A 13604-nucleotide genomic window follows, 5' to 3' on the forward strand; every position below is an offset into this window, starting at 1 on the left:
TTATTTTTTGTTTGATTAGGATTTATATTCTATTACAAACCAAAAGAATTATACACTGTAATAACGTATATTTTAATTAAATTCATTTGAACTGTTTTTATCATTTTATGAGTTCTGTATTTCATAATATTTTTTTAATTTTAATTAAAATTTACTGTTGAATTGTTGCTGTTGTTGTATTGCACTGTCAAAAAGAAATAGTCAACATTTTTAAAATTTTATTTCCCAAAATGTTAAAGCAGTGAATTCAAAGGATTTGGTCTATAAATAAAATGAGTATTATACGTTATTTCTGTTATGACATTAGAAATTATTTTACTAACGCAAAAAGACCAAAAATATTAAGATTGCTCAGTTGCCATTTCGATTTTCTTACTTACACGACGGCGGCCATTTTTTTTGTTCATTGTGATTACTTACTGGAGTGCAGCTATAAACGTTTTTACATAGATTTAATAAAAAAAATACAGAGGACATTGATTCGTCCATACCATCTGAATTAAGATGTCCGGCATACAGCATTTTTAATGGTTCTTCTTTATAGACCAGCTGAGCGAACTGAAGAATATAAACTTAAAACTATGTCTCCACCGAGTTCTTTCATTCTGGAATGTATGTAAAACAAAGTTGTAAATACATTCTATCCAAGGAATTTGGACTATAAATAAAAGGAATCTTATATTTTATTTCTGTTACGACATTTAAAATTATTTTGCAAACACATGAGAACCATGGTTAACTTTGTAAACTCCACAAATATTAAGATCGCTCAGTTGGCATTCCGATTTACTCAGATACGCAATAATGGTCACTTTTATGTTCATTGTGATTACTCACTCGAGTGCAGTATTATTAGCGGTTTTACACAAATTTTACATGATTTTTCAACTAAATAATAATGCCGAAGTGTAGTATTATTGGCTACTTGCCTACTCGTGGATTTTTTTTTACACGGCCTGCAAATTTGCAAATACATGTCGTAGCAATAGTGTGAAGTTCTCCTTAAATAAACCTGCAATGCAAAGTCACCTATACCTAATTTCATCAGTGGTCCTTTTTTCTTCAATTTCATACATTTAGACTCTCTTTATAGTAGCAGGTTTTCAACATTTTTGTGTAAATCTCTTTTCCCATTAAAAACAGAAATTTGTGAAGAAAGTAAATTCAATGACACTGCATGTATGAAGACTACAATGTTCATCAGAATGTTTTATCAGCTGAATAAAAAGAATTCTTCACATTCCCACTAAATTTGCAGAGCCACAATTTTAACCATTAAATTTTAAAGTAAATCGATGACAACGTCACTTGAATTAATAAGTATATAACTAATCTGATATTATTAGGTACCCATAACCGCAGGGATCGGATAACAGGAGTAAAGTACTTAAAATAACATAGTTACAAAAATCTGTCGGGCCCCATAATGCTCTTGTCGAAAATAAAACTACATCATTATCCTAAAATCGTAAAATCTAGAGATGTAATGATGTTTCAGACAATGTATTTTTTTTGATCCTGATCTTGAGAGAAGTTAATTCTCTATTTCAATTCATTTTTATTTACTTTGAAGTTTTGGGATAGGGCGGTAGTATTATTTAACACAAATAGATTTGGGATACCTAGCCAAGTTCCCTAACCCCTCTGTTCACTGTCACTGTTCGATACAGGGAAATTTATACTTATATTTATGGTTTCCGTCGATCTATACATTTGCCAAACATTTGAATATAATTAATGATAGTTGTACCTGTGTACCTATTATATTTACAAAGATAGTACTACATAGTCGTATTATATTTTAGTCGGCTCGCACATCAGAACTTGTCTCGCCTAAAAACGTGTGAATATGTCGATGTGACATCATCGTTATTTAACGAAACAACATAACACGCGTTGCCAAATGGAGCTTCGCAGATTGATCGAATGCAACTGTTTCGTCTGAAAAAAACATCTGGCTGTTGCATTCAACATGTTGCATCCTTCTCGGGCTCCGAGTCGGAGGGTCGAAGTCACAAAGAAACACCTACGAATTGGTCATTCCTATACCGGCTCGCCGATCACCGTATTGAAATATCAATACGTTTCGAAGGCTACGCACGCCTGTCGCTAGATAGATGTGCGAGATTGTGTCATACAACACTGACCAGCCGGTCTCGGAAGTTTTGATTTATGGCTGTCAGGCACACAAGGCGAGTTGTGATGTGCGAGTCGGCTTAGACTCATAACGACACGACTAATGGCCACAGAGGTAGACTACGGCATATAAAGGTAACTTGTGAATCGATTTGCTGAATGGACACACCGATTACGATGACGATGCATTAAATTAATTTCATAATCTGGTCAAAACATCTCACCTTGTCAACTCTGATAATAAACTATCATACTTTCTACAACCTTCTAGTCTAGTTGCTTTTGATAAAGATCGATTACTTACTACTTTCTTCTTTTGCATAGACCAAAACGCCAACTAATAAAAAAAAATATTGGACACTCACAATTTTCGTAAATAGATTTAACAAAGGAAATTCCTAAAGCGTAGTGTGTCGATTGAAATTAAATTAGGGTAGTTTTTTAAACTTTGTCTTCTAACGATATTATAATAAAAATTTTGGAGCTATTGTATCTAAATATGTTTATCAAATAACGTTTACACTAATTTGCACTATCGGACACATGTACCCAAACAGTGATGATGTAGATGCTCATTGTTTCAATTGCATTTTAATCCGGTACTAATCAACTACTAATTCTAGTTTTCATATGGGTACATATTTTATTAACAAACACGCAACTGTATTTTTATAGTTGTTTATTCTTTTGAAGAGATAAAATTTGTAGTTTATTCGTTTAACCACGTTTAACGACAAATTAGAACGATCAGAGTCTCCTGACACGACGGCTGCATCATGCTCCGTTAAGTGACGTCCATGATTAATATTGGGTAAATCCAAACGGAGCACGACTGTACTGGACGGCAGACAGAATCAAAAAGCTATGTTCCTTCTCTCCCACCACGCAACCTGCCGTTGCTGCCGGATATTACAATAGCGACATCTGTCTAATTGCATACACTCTTCAACGTGACCATCGATAATAATTGGGGTTGCCAGCGGTATCAAAGTTAGTTATGTTAAAAAATGAACATAACAGCCAATTGTCTTGTAACGAATGCTTCATTATCGACTAAAGAGTTTAGTTCTCTTTGCCAATCGATATTACTAAATTGTATTGGGGCCCGTTGTCAGTCCTCAGTAGCCTGATCCCCGATTAAATAGGTTTCGCCCTTTGGTAGCCCAATCCTCCACCTAACGACTGATTATCTTAAAAAATACATTGACGGATTATAAAGTAGATTATGAAAAATATATATTAAATTTAAAAAAAAAACAATATTAAATTTAGTAGTCAGCGCACACAAATGCATCTGTCTGCAGGCTCATTGTTGGAAACCCCTGCTTTGGAGCATTAACACTGACTTATTGAAGTGCGCTCATTGGTAGTCAAGTAAACAGATGATTAGATTGATTATCAATAAAATTCAAATATCCACCGCTATCAGCAGACTAATCTAATAGTGACAAAAGTAAATACCCACTGATAAATTTTCTTGTATCTTGCCATATAGAGAGTTGTCTAAAGGTTCAGCTTATCAGTTTATATTCAAACTTGCAACTAACTTGTTATAATGATGTATTATTGAGACTGTCAGTCACTATCACCTTCTTTGTAAGTTATTTTTAATTATTTCACTAGACGTACCCACTTACCTAACCTATTGATGACCCATAAAAAACTGATATTTTAAAAATAGATAATTTATTATAATATAATATCTTTTTATATTATAAATAAAAACATTTAATTTACCAATCTAATATTTATTTTTAATAGCTATTAATGTCAAACTGGTGTTTTTTTTTAAAATTTATTTTCCTTGTGATGTTCATTTCTTTTTTGTGTTTTCATTTTTTTTTTTAGAATTATTAATAACCATGTCCTTGCTTTTTCGTACAAGGTGGTTGTTAGTAATTTTGAACAATCACAAACACCCAGGCTTTGAGAAAAACACATAAATATTGTGTGTCAGGAACTCTCGGGTGTAACGCAAGCGCCTTACGCACTGCACCACAAGAGCCGTCTTTTTTTATAGTAGATAATAAATTAGGTACATTTATAACAAGTATTTAATTATTTTGTATTCTAATAGCGATATCAACATGTAAGTACTGGGACAGACAACCATTTGTGGTTGTGACGGGTGGATGTACATGTTTACCCCACGTGTTCTTCGTCACCAGATGTGATTTTCTTCGACGCAGCTGAACCAATCGATTCTTCAGAAAATTTAAAAAGGGGCCTAAAAATAGTGCAAACCATTTATATAATTTATTATTATTAAATTATACCAGAATCTTAAAATATGCTGCGTATGATGCATATTTCTCACAAATTAAGAAGGTACCTGTTAAATATTACCCAAAGCATAATAAAATCGTTCCAACTAAGTAACTTTTTTTTAACGACAGATGTTCATCTTAACAATATTTTATATTGTATGATAATGTTGATAATGTAGGTACTCAAAACTGAACTCTATCTACACTGAAATAAGGGTGAGTTTTACAGATTTTTGTCAGATGTCTGTAACGTTTTTTGGAAAAAATACTCATTTTTATATTCAGATTTATATGGAATGATGTAATCTAAAATAATGTAAAATACTTATCAATGAAGAAATAGATTTTATAAACTGCAAACGAGACAGGTACAACTTATATCATCAAACTTTCATAAATTTCGTAATGTAATGTAAAACTATTTCATTCCAGAAAATGGCGCTTCGTTGGGGAATTGCTAGTGCAGGGAACATCTCTCATAATTTTGTGTCAGCCGCTACCACCCTTCCATTGGAAGATCATCAGGTCACTGCTGTAGCGGCCAGGGATTTAGCTAGAGCCAAAGAATTTGCCACTCTTCACAAAATAAAAAATGCCTTTCATGGTTACAAACAGCTTGCAGAATGCTCAGAAGTCGGTAAGTAGTTCAAGATTCTTTATGTGGCAAGAAAAAGAATCATTGTATTCTTGTATTTTTATACATAGATGGTTAGTTAATTATTATTTTCACGCCTAAGCGGAACACATAGATCTCTATATAGTAGATGTTTAACAGATTTTTACGAGGGTTCAAATACAGATTGAAAAAGGCAACATGCATTTTTATTTGCTCAGCCACAGGAACAATTCCGCGACCCACGGCCTCATGTGAATGGCTAAACAATCATTGTGTTATCCCATTTTGAATATTTTCATATTATACTGTTACAAACAGGCATGATTTTTTTTTTATTTTACAAGTAAAGTAAGTATATCTGCTGTAGATATCTGTGTACCTATTAATATATATATAGAAGGTACCAAAAATTGACAATAAATAACACGTACAGCTACTGCACCCACGTTGGCCTATTACGTTGAGCGTCTCTGTATAAACACGAAACCGTATATCATGGGTTCGAACCTCCTACTGCTCAAAAATGCATTTGTATTAGATCCAATGCGCTGATACTGGCTTTCATAATATAAATATGCATGTAATGCAGAGTGGAGGGTGACCGGTATCTGGTATGTACCAATTTAATTTAAAATTATTAATACGTTTAGATTCAGTAGAGAATATATTGTGCAAAAATAAATTGTTAATTAAAAAATAGATAAATTTGCCATTAAGATAAAAAGGTTGTGCAAAACCAATGTAAGTTAATATTATATTGATGAATTGGTGGACAGATATCATAAAATTATATCCTATTGGTGCATATTTAATATTGTCAATGTAACCACCCTTCAGTTCATCAAATTATTTATTGACATTTACAATATTAGGTTACACAAAAGTTAATATACAAACATGACGTTAGTGACAAACATTAGTGATTTTATTGTTCCATTTTGAAAGTGGAAATAGTTTCAATTAAAAAAACATATGGCGACAATGTAATGTATCCACCTAAGAAACATTCATGAAGATTAATGGATAATTGAATAGAATGAAAAAATTTTCAGTCTCTATTTAAATAAAATAAATAATTCTGTCTTTAATATTTCTGTATAAAAATAATTGTTTATCAATGCGTCACTAGTAACAGTGACATCTGTTAATGAATAACTTTCAGATATTGTCTACATTGGCTCGTTAAATCCCCAGCATTATGAAATAGCAAAAATGATGCTCGAAAATGGCAAGCATGTCCTGTGCGAGAAACCACTTTGCATGAATTACAAACAAGCCAAGTCTCTGATTGACTTTGCCCGAGAGAAGAAGCTCTTCCTCATGGAAGCGGTATGGTCTCGCTTTTTCCCTGCCTATTATTCCTTGAGAGAGTCCATCAAATGTGGTGATCTTGGTGAAATCTATCATGTCAATGCAGAATTTGGGGTTCCAATCAATAATAAAGACAGAGTAAAGTAAGTTTTTGTATTCTTTATATTTTTTTGTGGTAACAACACAATTATTTGATTTTTTAATCGTAAATTAAATCAACACAAATGTTATACTATATAACACGGAGGCCATGATAGTAAAGCACCTGTTACTACAAAATGTTAGATGTAAGTCAGCTCGCACATCAGAATTCGCCTCATCGTTAATTCATATAACAAACGTTTCCAAATGGGGCTTCGCAGATTGGTCGAATGCGACAGAACAACAAATGCAACTTGTCGAGGATTGACTTTTCTATCATGTTGACGGTTGCGCGAACGGACGTCAGCGGTCTTTCCACACACAACACAACAAACTGAGACATCAAATAAACAAAAATGGTAGACGAACGCTTCAACATTATGACTGAATTCAATATATTCGCCTTCTACTTAAATTTCTGAGGTGCCAACCAACGTTCCCTCTAATTTTTCTATTGTGTGTGTGGATCATCGACGCATCTGAGCAGTCGGGCCGTCACCCGGTGCGGTAACCCCCCCTCCCCTCCACGAACACCCACATACAATTTATCATTAAAACTTATATTTTTAAGGTATTTATTAATTTCAGTGATTTTATATAATAATAACACTAACAACGAAAAATAGTTTTGTAATTTATCCCATATGGATATTTAACGTACAAAATTAACATTTTTTGCACAGATACGTGTTGCTTGTATATCCGTACTTTCATCAACAATTAATGTATAAAACCGAGACTTCCGTAATTCGTCAAAATTTTTACTTCACCAGCTTTCGGGAATATCTGTGTGTTTAGATACATGATTGTGAATATCTTGTATAGAAAGCATAGAACCATTTATTTTTGTAGCTAATAGTACATTATCAATTAACACTTTGACTAGATCGCAACCAGATTTTTTGCACTAAGCGATCTCAATCCTATTTGTTCGTTCTTCGGGTGTTTCTGTCATTATTTTCAAAAGTCCACCTCTTTTCAAATGTTTCAATTTCGTAAGAGCATTCCAGTGTACTTTTTGACTTAAATGCCTTTTTAAAATATACAACCTCCCTCCATTCAATCCACTTCTTTCCAGACGTGGGTTCTCCTTGGATATTTGCTGCGGAGCATATGATGCATTTGATGCAATCATCTGTTTCCGAATAACCACCAATTCTTACTTTTTGCGAATGCATTGAAGATGGCATTTGAAATATCGCATCTTATACTTTTTGACTTTTTTATGAGTCGAAGAATTTTTTACAATATTTTCGTGTGAGGATTGTGCGGGGGATGAAAACATGTGTGCGGACACATTTAGGGGGAAGATTGGTAACAAAGTATAATAATTTCTGCTTCAGCGTTCGATGATATTTTGCATAATGCGTCTAGCTTGGAGTATATTTTTATTTTGACGATTCGAGACGCGAGTGTCGCAAGTGACGCTACTAGATGTGCGCGTTCGTCACGTGCAACAATGCTCGGAACTTGGTCGCGTCGAACGAGGCGAGTTCTGATATGAGAGCCGCCTAAGTTTGCTGTAAAAGGATAATAATATAATTGAAAATTGCATGTTCAAAGGCATGTTCCACAATAATTATTTGATAATGTAATGCCGTAAATAATAAAAATAATATAATTTATATTCTTCAGAATTTTTTTATTGGACGTTATTAAATGATGGGTTATTAATTCTTTAAATGAGATGAGTTTGTTGAAGATAATACAATTTTATTTTTTACAATTAGAGAAAACCATGAAAGAACTACCTATAATACACTATAGATCAGTGGTACACAACCTATTTGAAAAAAGGGCATATTTATCCATTTTATAATTTTTCTTGGGCCGTAATGGATAAAAGTGTTGAAAAATAATGATATATTGTACTAGACGAGACATAAATTTTATTATTTTAAGTGTGCACTGACCAAATTCTGAGAGAATTAACACTAAAATGCGTGTTTTTCAAAAAAGAAGACTGCACCTGCATCGCAGACAGAGTGACTCTTGTTATTTTGGGCCGCAACAAATGCCATTTTGCGCCGCAGTTTGTGTATCACTGCTATAGATGAAAATTAAAACTTATAACTAATTATAATGCAGTTATAATCGTACCAAATACAAAGATTCTCATAACATTGAGTAGAGGGTAGAATTTTACTATACTGAACACTATCTTGAGGCACACTTCTCAATTAGTTGCGGTACGCTGGTGTACCGCAGCACACCAGTTAGGAAGCACATCATTAACCTTTTGGCTGCTGTAAAAAAGGCCTTCGCAGTACCCAACAGGCCAAAAAAAAACAAAAAACTATGGCATCTCTAAAATCTCAGTTGTAACACTTGGCAAAATTCAAAGTATATCGATGTTAAAATCATTAAATAATATGGTAAAATGTTTTTAGGACTAATCCGATAGATGTCAGTATGTGTCCTATTTTTAAAATATTTCTTTATAGTGAGAGGTACCTACCTACTAGATGACTCTCCTTTTCTATAAATTACCAATATTTCAAAATAAAACCTGTAGAATTGAATTTGGTCAATAATTAATTATAAATCTTTCACTGTCAGTACCAAAAAGCTGGGAGGAGGAACTGTTCTAGATCTTGGAGTCTACGGTCTTCAATTTGCACAAACAATTTTCGGATGTGAACCAAAAACCATTGTGGCTGTCGGTCATAAGAATGAAGATGGAGTGGATGTCTCCATGTCGGCTGTCATGACATACCCTAATGGAGGAACGGCAACGGTTACCACTCACTCTAAAGTGACACTTTCCAATCAAGCTGTTGTTGTTGGAACCAAAGGATCTGTGAAGGTATTTGAAATGACGATGGACATGTAAAAATGTATAACTTTAAACTATATAAATAACATATTATATTAATGTCACATGACAAATGTTTCTTATTTTTGAAATAGTTATTCTGACGAGTCTCATAGGTAACTATTTGCATGTTTTAAGAAAGGCTTTTTCAATATAATATCGTAAGTTTATCCTTACCAATCCATAAGGGTTTTATGTAGGTATATCAGGCATGGCTTTGCAATTCTATTGCTGCATCGCTGGTTTATTTAAAAATCATTCGCATACCTTAAATACAGAGTCCAGATGCTTAATATACAAGACTGTCACTTCAAATTTCAGTAAAATATTTACCAGAAAACCAAAATTGTCCCATTCTCAAATTAAACGTAAATGTATGGGTAGATTAATAAAAGGAAACACCCTACATTTCAGTTGAGTACATGGTTCACTGTTAGCATTTGTAGTGTTATTTGTTGGATAAATCAAGCCTTATCATAAAAAATTTTGTGTGTTTAAAAATACAATGAAAAACTAAGACTTAATGAAAAATGAGAATTGAATAAAAAAGGAATTAGAACTTAGCAGGAGCTTACCGTAATGTTAATATTTTTTTTTAGATACCATACTTCTGGTGCCCAGTTACACTTCAATTTGATAATGATTACATCAAAGACTTTCCTTTACCGATAGCACCGACGACATTAAAGTCCCATCAAAACGTTGGTCTTCGCTACGAAGCAGAAGAATGCCGTCAATGCATAAACAAAGGTATGCCATTTATCATTTAATTACTATTATTTCTAATAGATTACCTACTACATTACTCGTAAACACACATTTTATCAGAGGAGATAATTATAAACATGCATTATTTCAGTAAATTTAGTCAATTGTGTTTATAGTTTAATATTGAGTATCATAACTCATAACTATCTTACAAAGATTACTATCACTACTTGTTAAAATGGTGCTACATTGCACAAAAACATACACTTTTTTCAGGCGTTACTTGATATAATATGAACTAATATCATTTAACCTTACATAAAATTTTTTAATGAAGTAGACTAACTTTTATATGGTGACCTGTTAAGTACCCCAGAATCGTGACAGAGCGTCCTGAGAATATAAATTACTTCTCAAAAAATGGAATACATTCATTGGCTACTTGTATAATGTGAATATTAGTCGTTGTTTTGGGTATTTTCAAAAGTGAGACAGCAACACCTCGATGTGTATGATGAAACGATACAAAAATCAGTTTGATAATATTCTTATTGGATCGCAGTATACCTAGTATATTATTTGTCTATGGTCGCAGTTAAACGGGTATAGTACGCGTGCGTCAAGGTCATTGTTTACATCAACAAAATAAATACAGATATAATACTAAACACATTGAATCACATTTGAGAATCATACTGACTTCCTTACATCCTGATATGTGTTGACACATATCAAACGTCGTAAAGTCCACTGAATGTCAAACTGAGAAAAATGCAGTTTTATCATATCTTGTAATACAAATGGTTGTAACATGTGAGATATTGTAAGATAATTGAATCTAATACCCACGATGGCTACAAGGATTTTTCTTCTTAGCTTCGGTGCTCGACCTCTTTCTGGCTTTGTCTGGATCCACAAAATCCACTTCTACATCCATTTTATGTTATAATTGTTTAGAAATTAAGGAAAATGATAGGTGCCATCGTTCACCTTTAGCTTGTGGACTTAAGGTGGTTTGAAAAAATATTGATCTTTCGAAACGTGATTTCATACGTAAACAGTGGACTTTTGGGGGTTTGCAGTATACCATAATGTGCAGATTTGCATACTCTATTAAATATATATCAAAAGTCATTTTTTTCAATATGTGGACTTTACGGCGTTTGATATCCATCAACACATATGAAGTTCTTTGTGAAACTTTATGTCGTCCTTCATATAAAATTTATGTTTAAAGATTGGTGAAAGGTTTAAATTTATTATTGATTTTTATATAAGTTAACTGCAGTAGTTGTTTTAATTGCCATACATCTAATCCACAAATGTATATGTAAAGTCATCAACATCAGCATGAATCACACTAGATGAAACCCTCTCCAAGCTAATTCTATTCCTCCCGTTCGTTTGTATTGTATTGCTGTGTACTTCTGCAGCACACTTAACTATCATGTTGGTCTCTAGCATTCATTTTATAATCCACTAGATCACTAAATTAATCCAGCCGTTGTCTTTTCTTTTATATGTCCTGCGCATTTCCATTAATTTCAACAACATATGCATACTATTTATTGGTGATAAAAATATACATATATTCCTAAATACCTACCGAAAAACTATACTAAAATATACTGGCCTCTGTCAGGTTTGGAAAACACTACCGAGTTTCCTCCCATCCAGGTCTTTTCATCGTAACTCTGTTTCAAACCATTGTTTGAAAATGTCACTAGACATCAATGGTTTTTGTGAATGAAATTTTACTAATGATTATTATGCTAAATCCAGATAATTGAAGCCTTAACTGCAGTGGTGGCAAACCTATGACACGCATGCCACTGGTGGCACGCGAGATGATTTTGCATGGCATGCATCTGAAGAGAAAAAAATACCTATTTTAATAAATGACAGATCGCATTGTATAAAAAATAGCAGGCAAATACTCTTCAAGAATAAGCATTACGTTTAATGTAAATATATTATAATTGCAGAGGTCATTTCTTAGGCTTTATGAGTCACATATAACCAAACCCAACATAACCTACCCTCATCAGGTGACGGGGGAGACCGCGCCACAAACCTCTACATTTGATCAATTTACAATGCTTGTGACCACTGTAGCGACAGAATGCCTCATCTGATCGGAGCAATTCTGGTGTCGACGTGTGTGTAAAGAACCAAACTAATTAACAAAAAAATAATTTCTACCCGAAAAAAATGACTGCATCAAATGATAAGCAAACTTGGTGAAGCTAGTAGTAGTAATTCTGGCAGACAGTTTCAAAATTGGTGGACCGAAATGTATGGCGTAATTGAAAAAAGTGATAAAGCTATATGAATGTGTGCTATGTTCTGTGAGTGGTATCTAGAACATCATCATTTTTAATAGGATTTTTAAAAACTATTTTCCCCCATGAAAAATTGCTCGGCACGTCAGACAGTCGAAAAATAATATTTGTGAAATTTTGACACACATACGTAAAAAGGTTCGCCAACCCTGCTCTACTGTATTCCCTTCTAATCTTGTATTTTATTTATTTTTCTAGGTCTGACAGAGTCGGCGATCATGTCTTTAGATGAAAGTTTAGTCTTGGCTAAACTTGAAGATACAATCAGAAAACAAATTGGCGTCCACTACGATGAAGATGATTAGAAGAATAATTATAACTTCATACATCCCAAATATGGCAATAATACTATGACAAAGTGAAAAATATTATATAATTTAATATCATTTTAGTTTTGCTGTTTTTATAATATTATAAACAGATTTATATTCATAATAATAATTTTTATGCCTTGCAATGGCGTTGCATATAAACAGGATAATGTAAATATGTTTATGTTACAACTGGTATAATGGTTAAACTATATTTTTAACCATTCAATACTAATTATGATAAAGAGAACAAAATAATTTCATATTATTGAATTTGTATAATGTAATAATTATAATAATTGTTATCTAATTATTAAACGATTTTTTATTCAATGAATAATACACAAGACTTCCATTCATTATTTAATGGGAAATATAATGCTACTGGGGGCTTCTAGCGACAGAACGCATACATATTTTTATCATCAAAATTAGATTTATAAGTTCACTCAGATGTACCAGTGAATAACTTGAATTTAGTTTTGTCTTTTATTTTAAATTCAGAAAACATAAATATGTACAACTCAAAGAATAACTTAAACACCCACATTGGCCTAATTGGCAGAGGAGCCGTCTTAATATAAATACGAAGGAAATACAATGCACGCTTGTCAAGAAAATGCATGGTGTTTTTTTCAATTTGCATTTGATCCAGTACAAGTACCTAATGGGTTGGGCGAATGATCATTGCAGAGCCTCATAATATGCTCCATGGTAATGTACTTTGTTTTACATAACTTGAAATCCTTTTTATTTATATCGAATCGAACTTTCGTGTTTCGTATTCACAGTACCAATTAACTTCTTTTCTGGAGGAAAAAGTTAAAAATGCCATTTCTATTTTTTTTAAATCCCTTGGCACGTCATGCATATATGTTTTTTTAGTTTTTTTCCACCTAACCATAAAAAGGTTACAACCCCTTGGTATAAGATACTGTATATGTCGATAAATTTATA

General features: G+C 32.9%; 1 protein-coding gene across 1 annotated transcript; it reads left to right on the plus strand.

Moving 5' to 3' along the window:
• The first annotated feature begins 4838 nt into the window (after positions 1-4838).
• LOC147072007 (trans-1,2-dihydrobenzene-1,2-diol dehydrogenase-like) lies at positions 4839-12806 on the plus strand. The gene is made up of 5 exons (XM_085947302.1): positions 4839-5040; positions 6182-6473; positions 9031-9277; positions 9886-10036; positions 12535-12806. The coding sequence occupies exons 1-5, from the start codon at positions 4839-4841 to the stop codon at positions 12639-12641; spliced, it is 999 nt and encodes a 332-aa protein (XP_085803428.1). The 3' UTR covers positions 12642-12806.
• The last annotated feature ends 798 nt before the right edge of the window (positions 12807-13604 follow it).

The sequence above is a fragment of the Rhyacophila brunnea genome, unplaced genomic scaffold, assembly GCF_057557595.1.
Source record: "Rhyacophila brunnea isolate RB1 unplaced genomic scaffold, BYU_Rbru_1.0 scaffold_2, whole genome shotgun sequence".
Taxonomy (NCBI): Eukaryota; Metazoa; Arthropoda; class Insecta; order Trichoptera; family Rhyacophilidae; genus Rhyacophila; species Rhyacophila brunnea.

Excerpts from the sequence above, each read along its gene's own strand:
- LOC147072007 (XM_085947302.1), top strand. The coding sequence starts at position 4,839 with ATGGCGCTTCGTTGGGGAATTGCTAGTGCAGGGAACATCTCTCATAAT. Across the intron at positions 6,474-9,030 it reads AATAATAAAGACAGAGTAAA|TACCAAAAAGCTGGGAGGAG; the intron begins GTAAGTTTTTGT and ends TTTCACTGTCAG. Across the intron at positions 9,278-9,885 it reads GAACCAAAGGATCTGTGAAG|ATACCATACTTCTGGTGCCC; the intron begins GTATTTGAAATG and ends ATTTTTTTTTAG.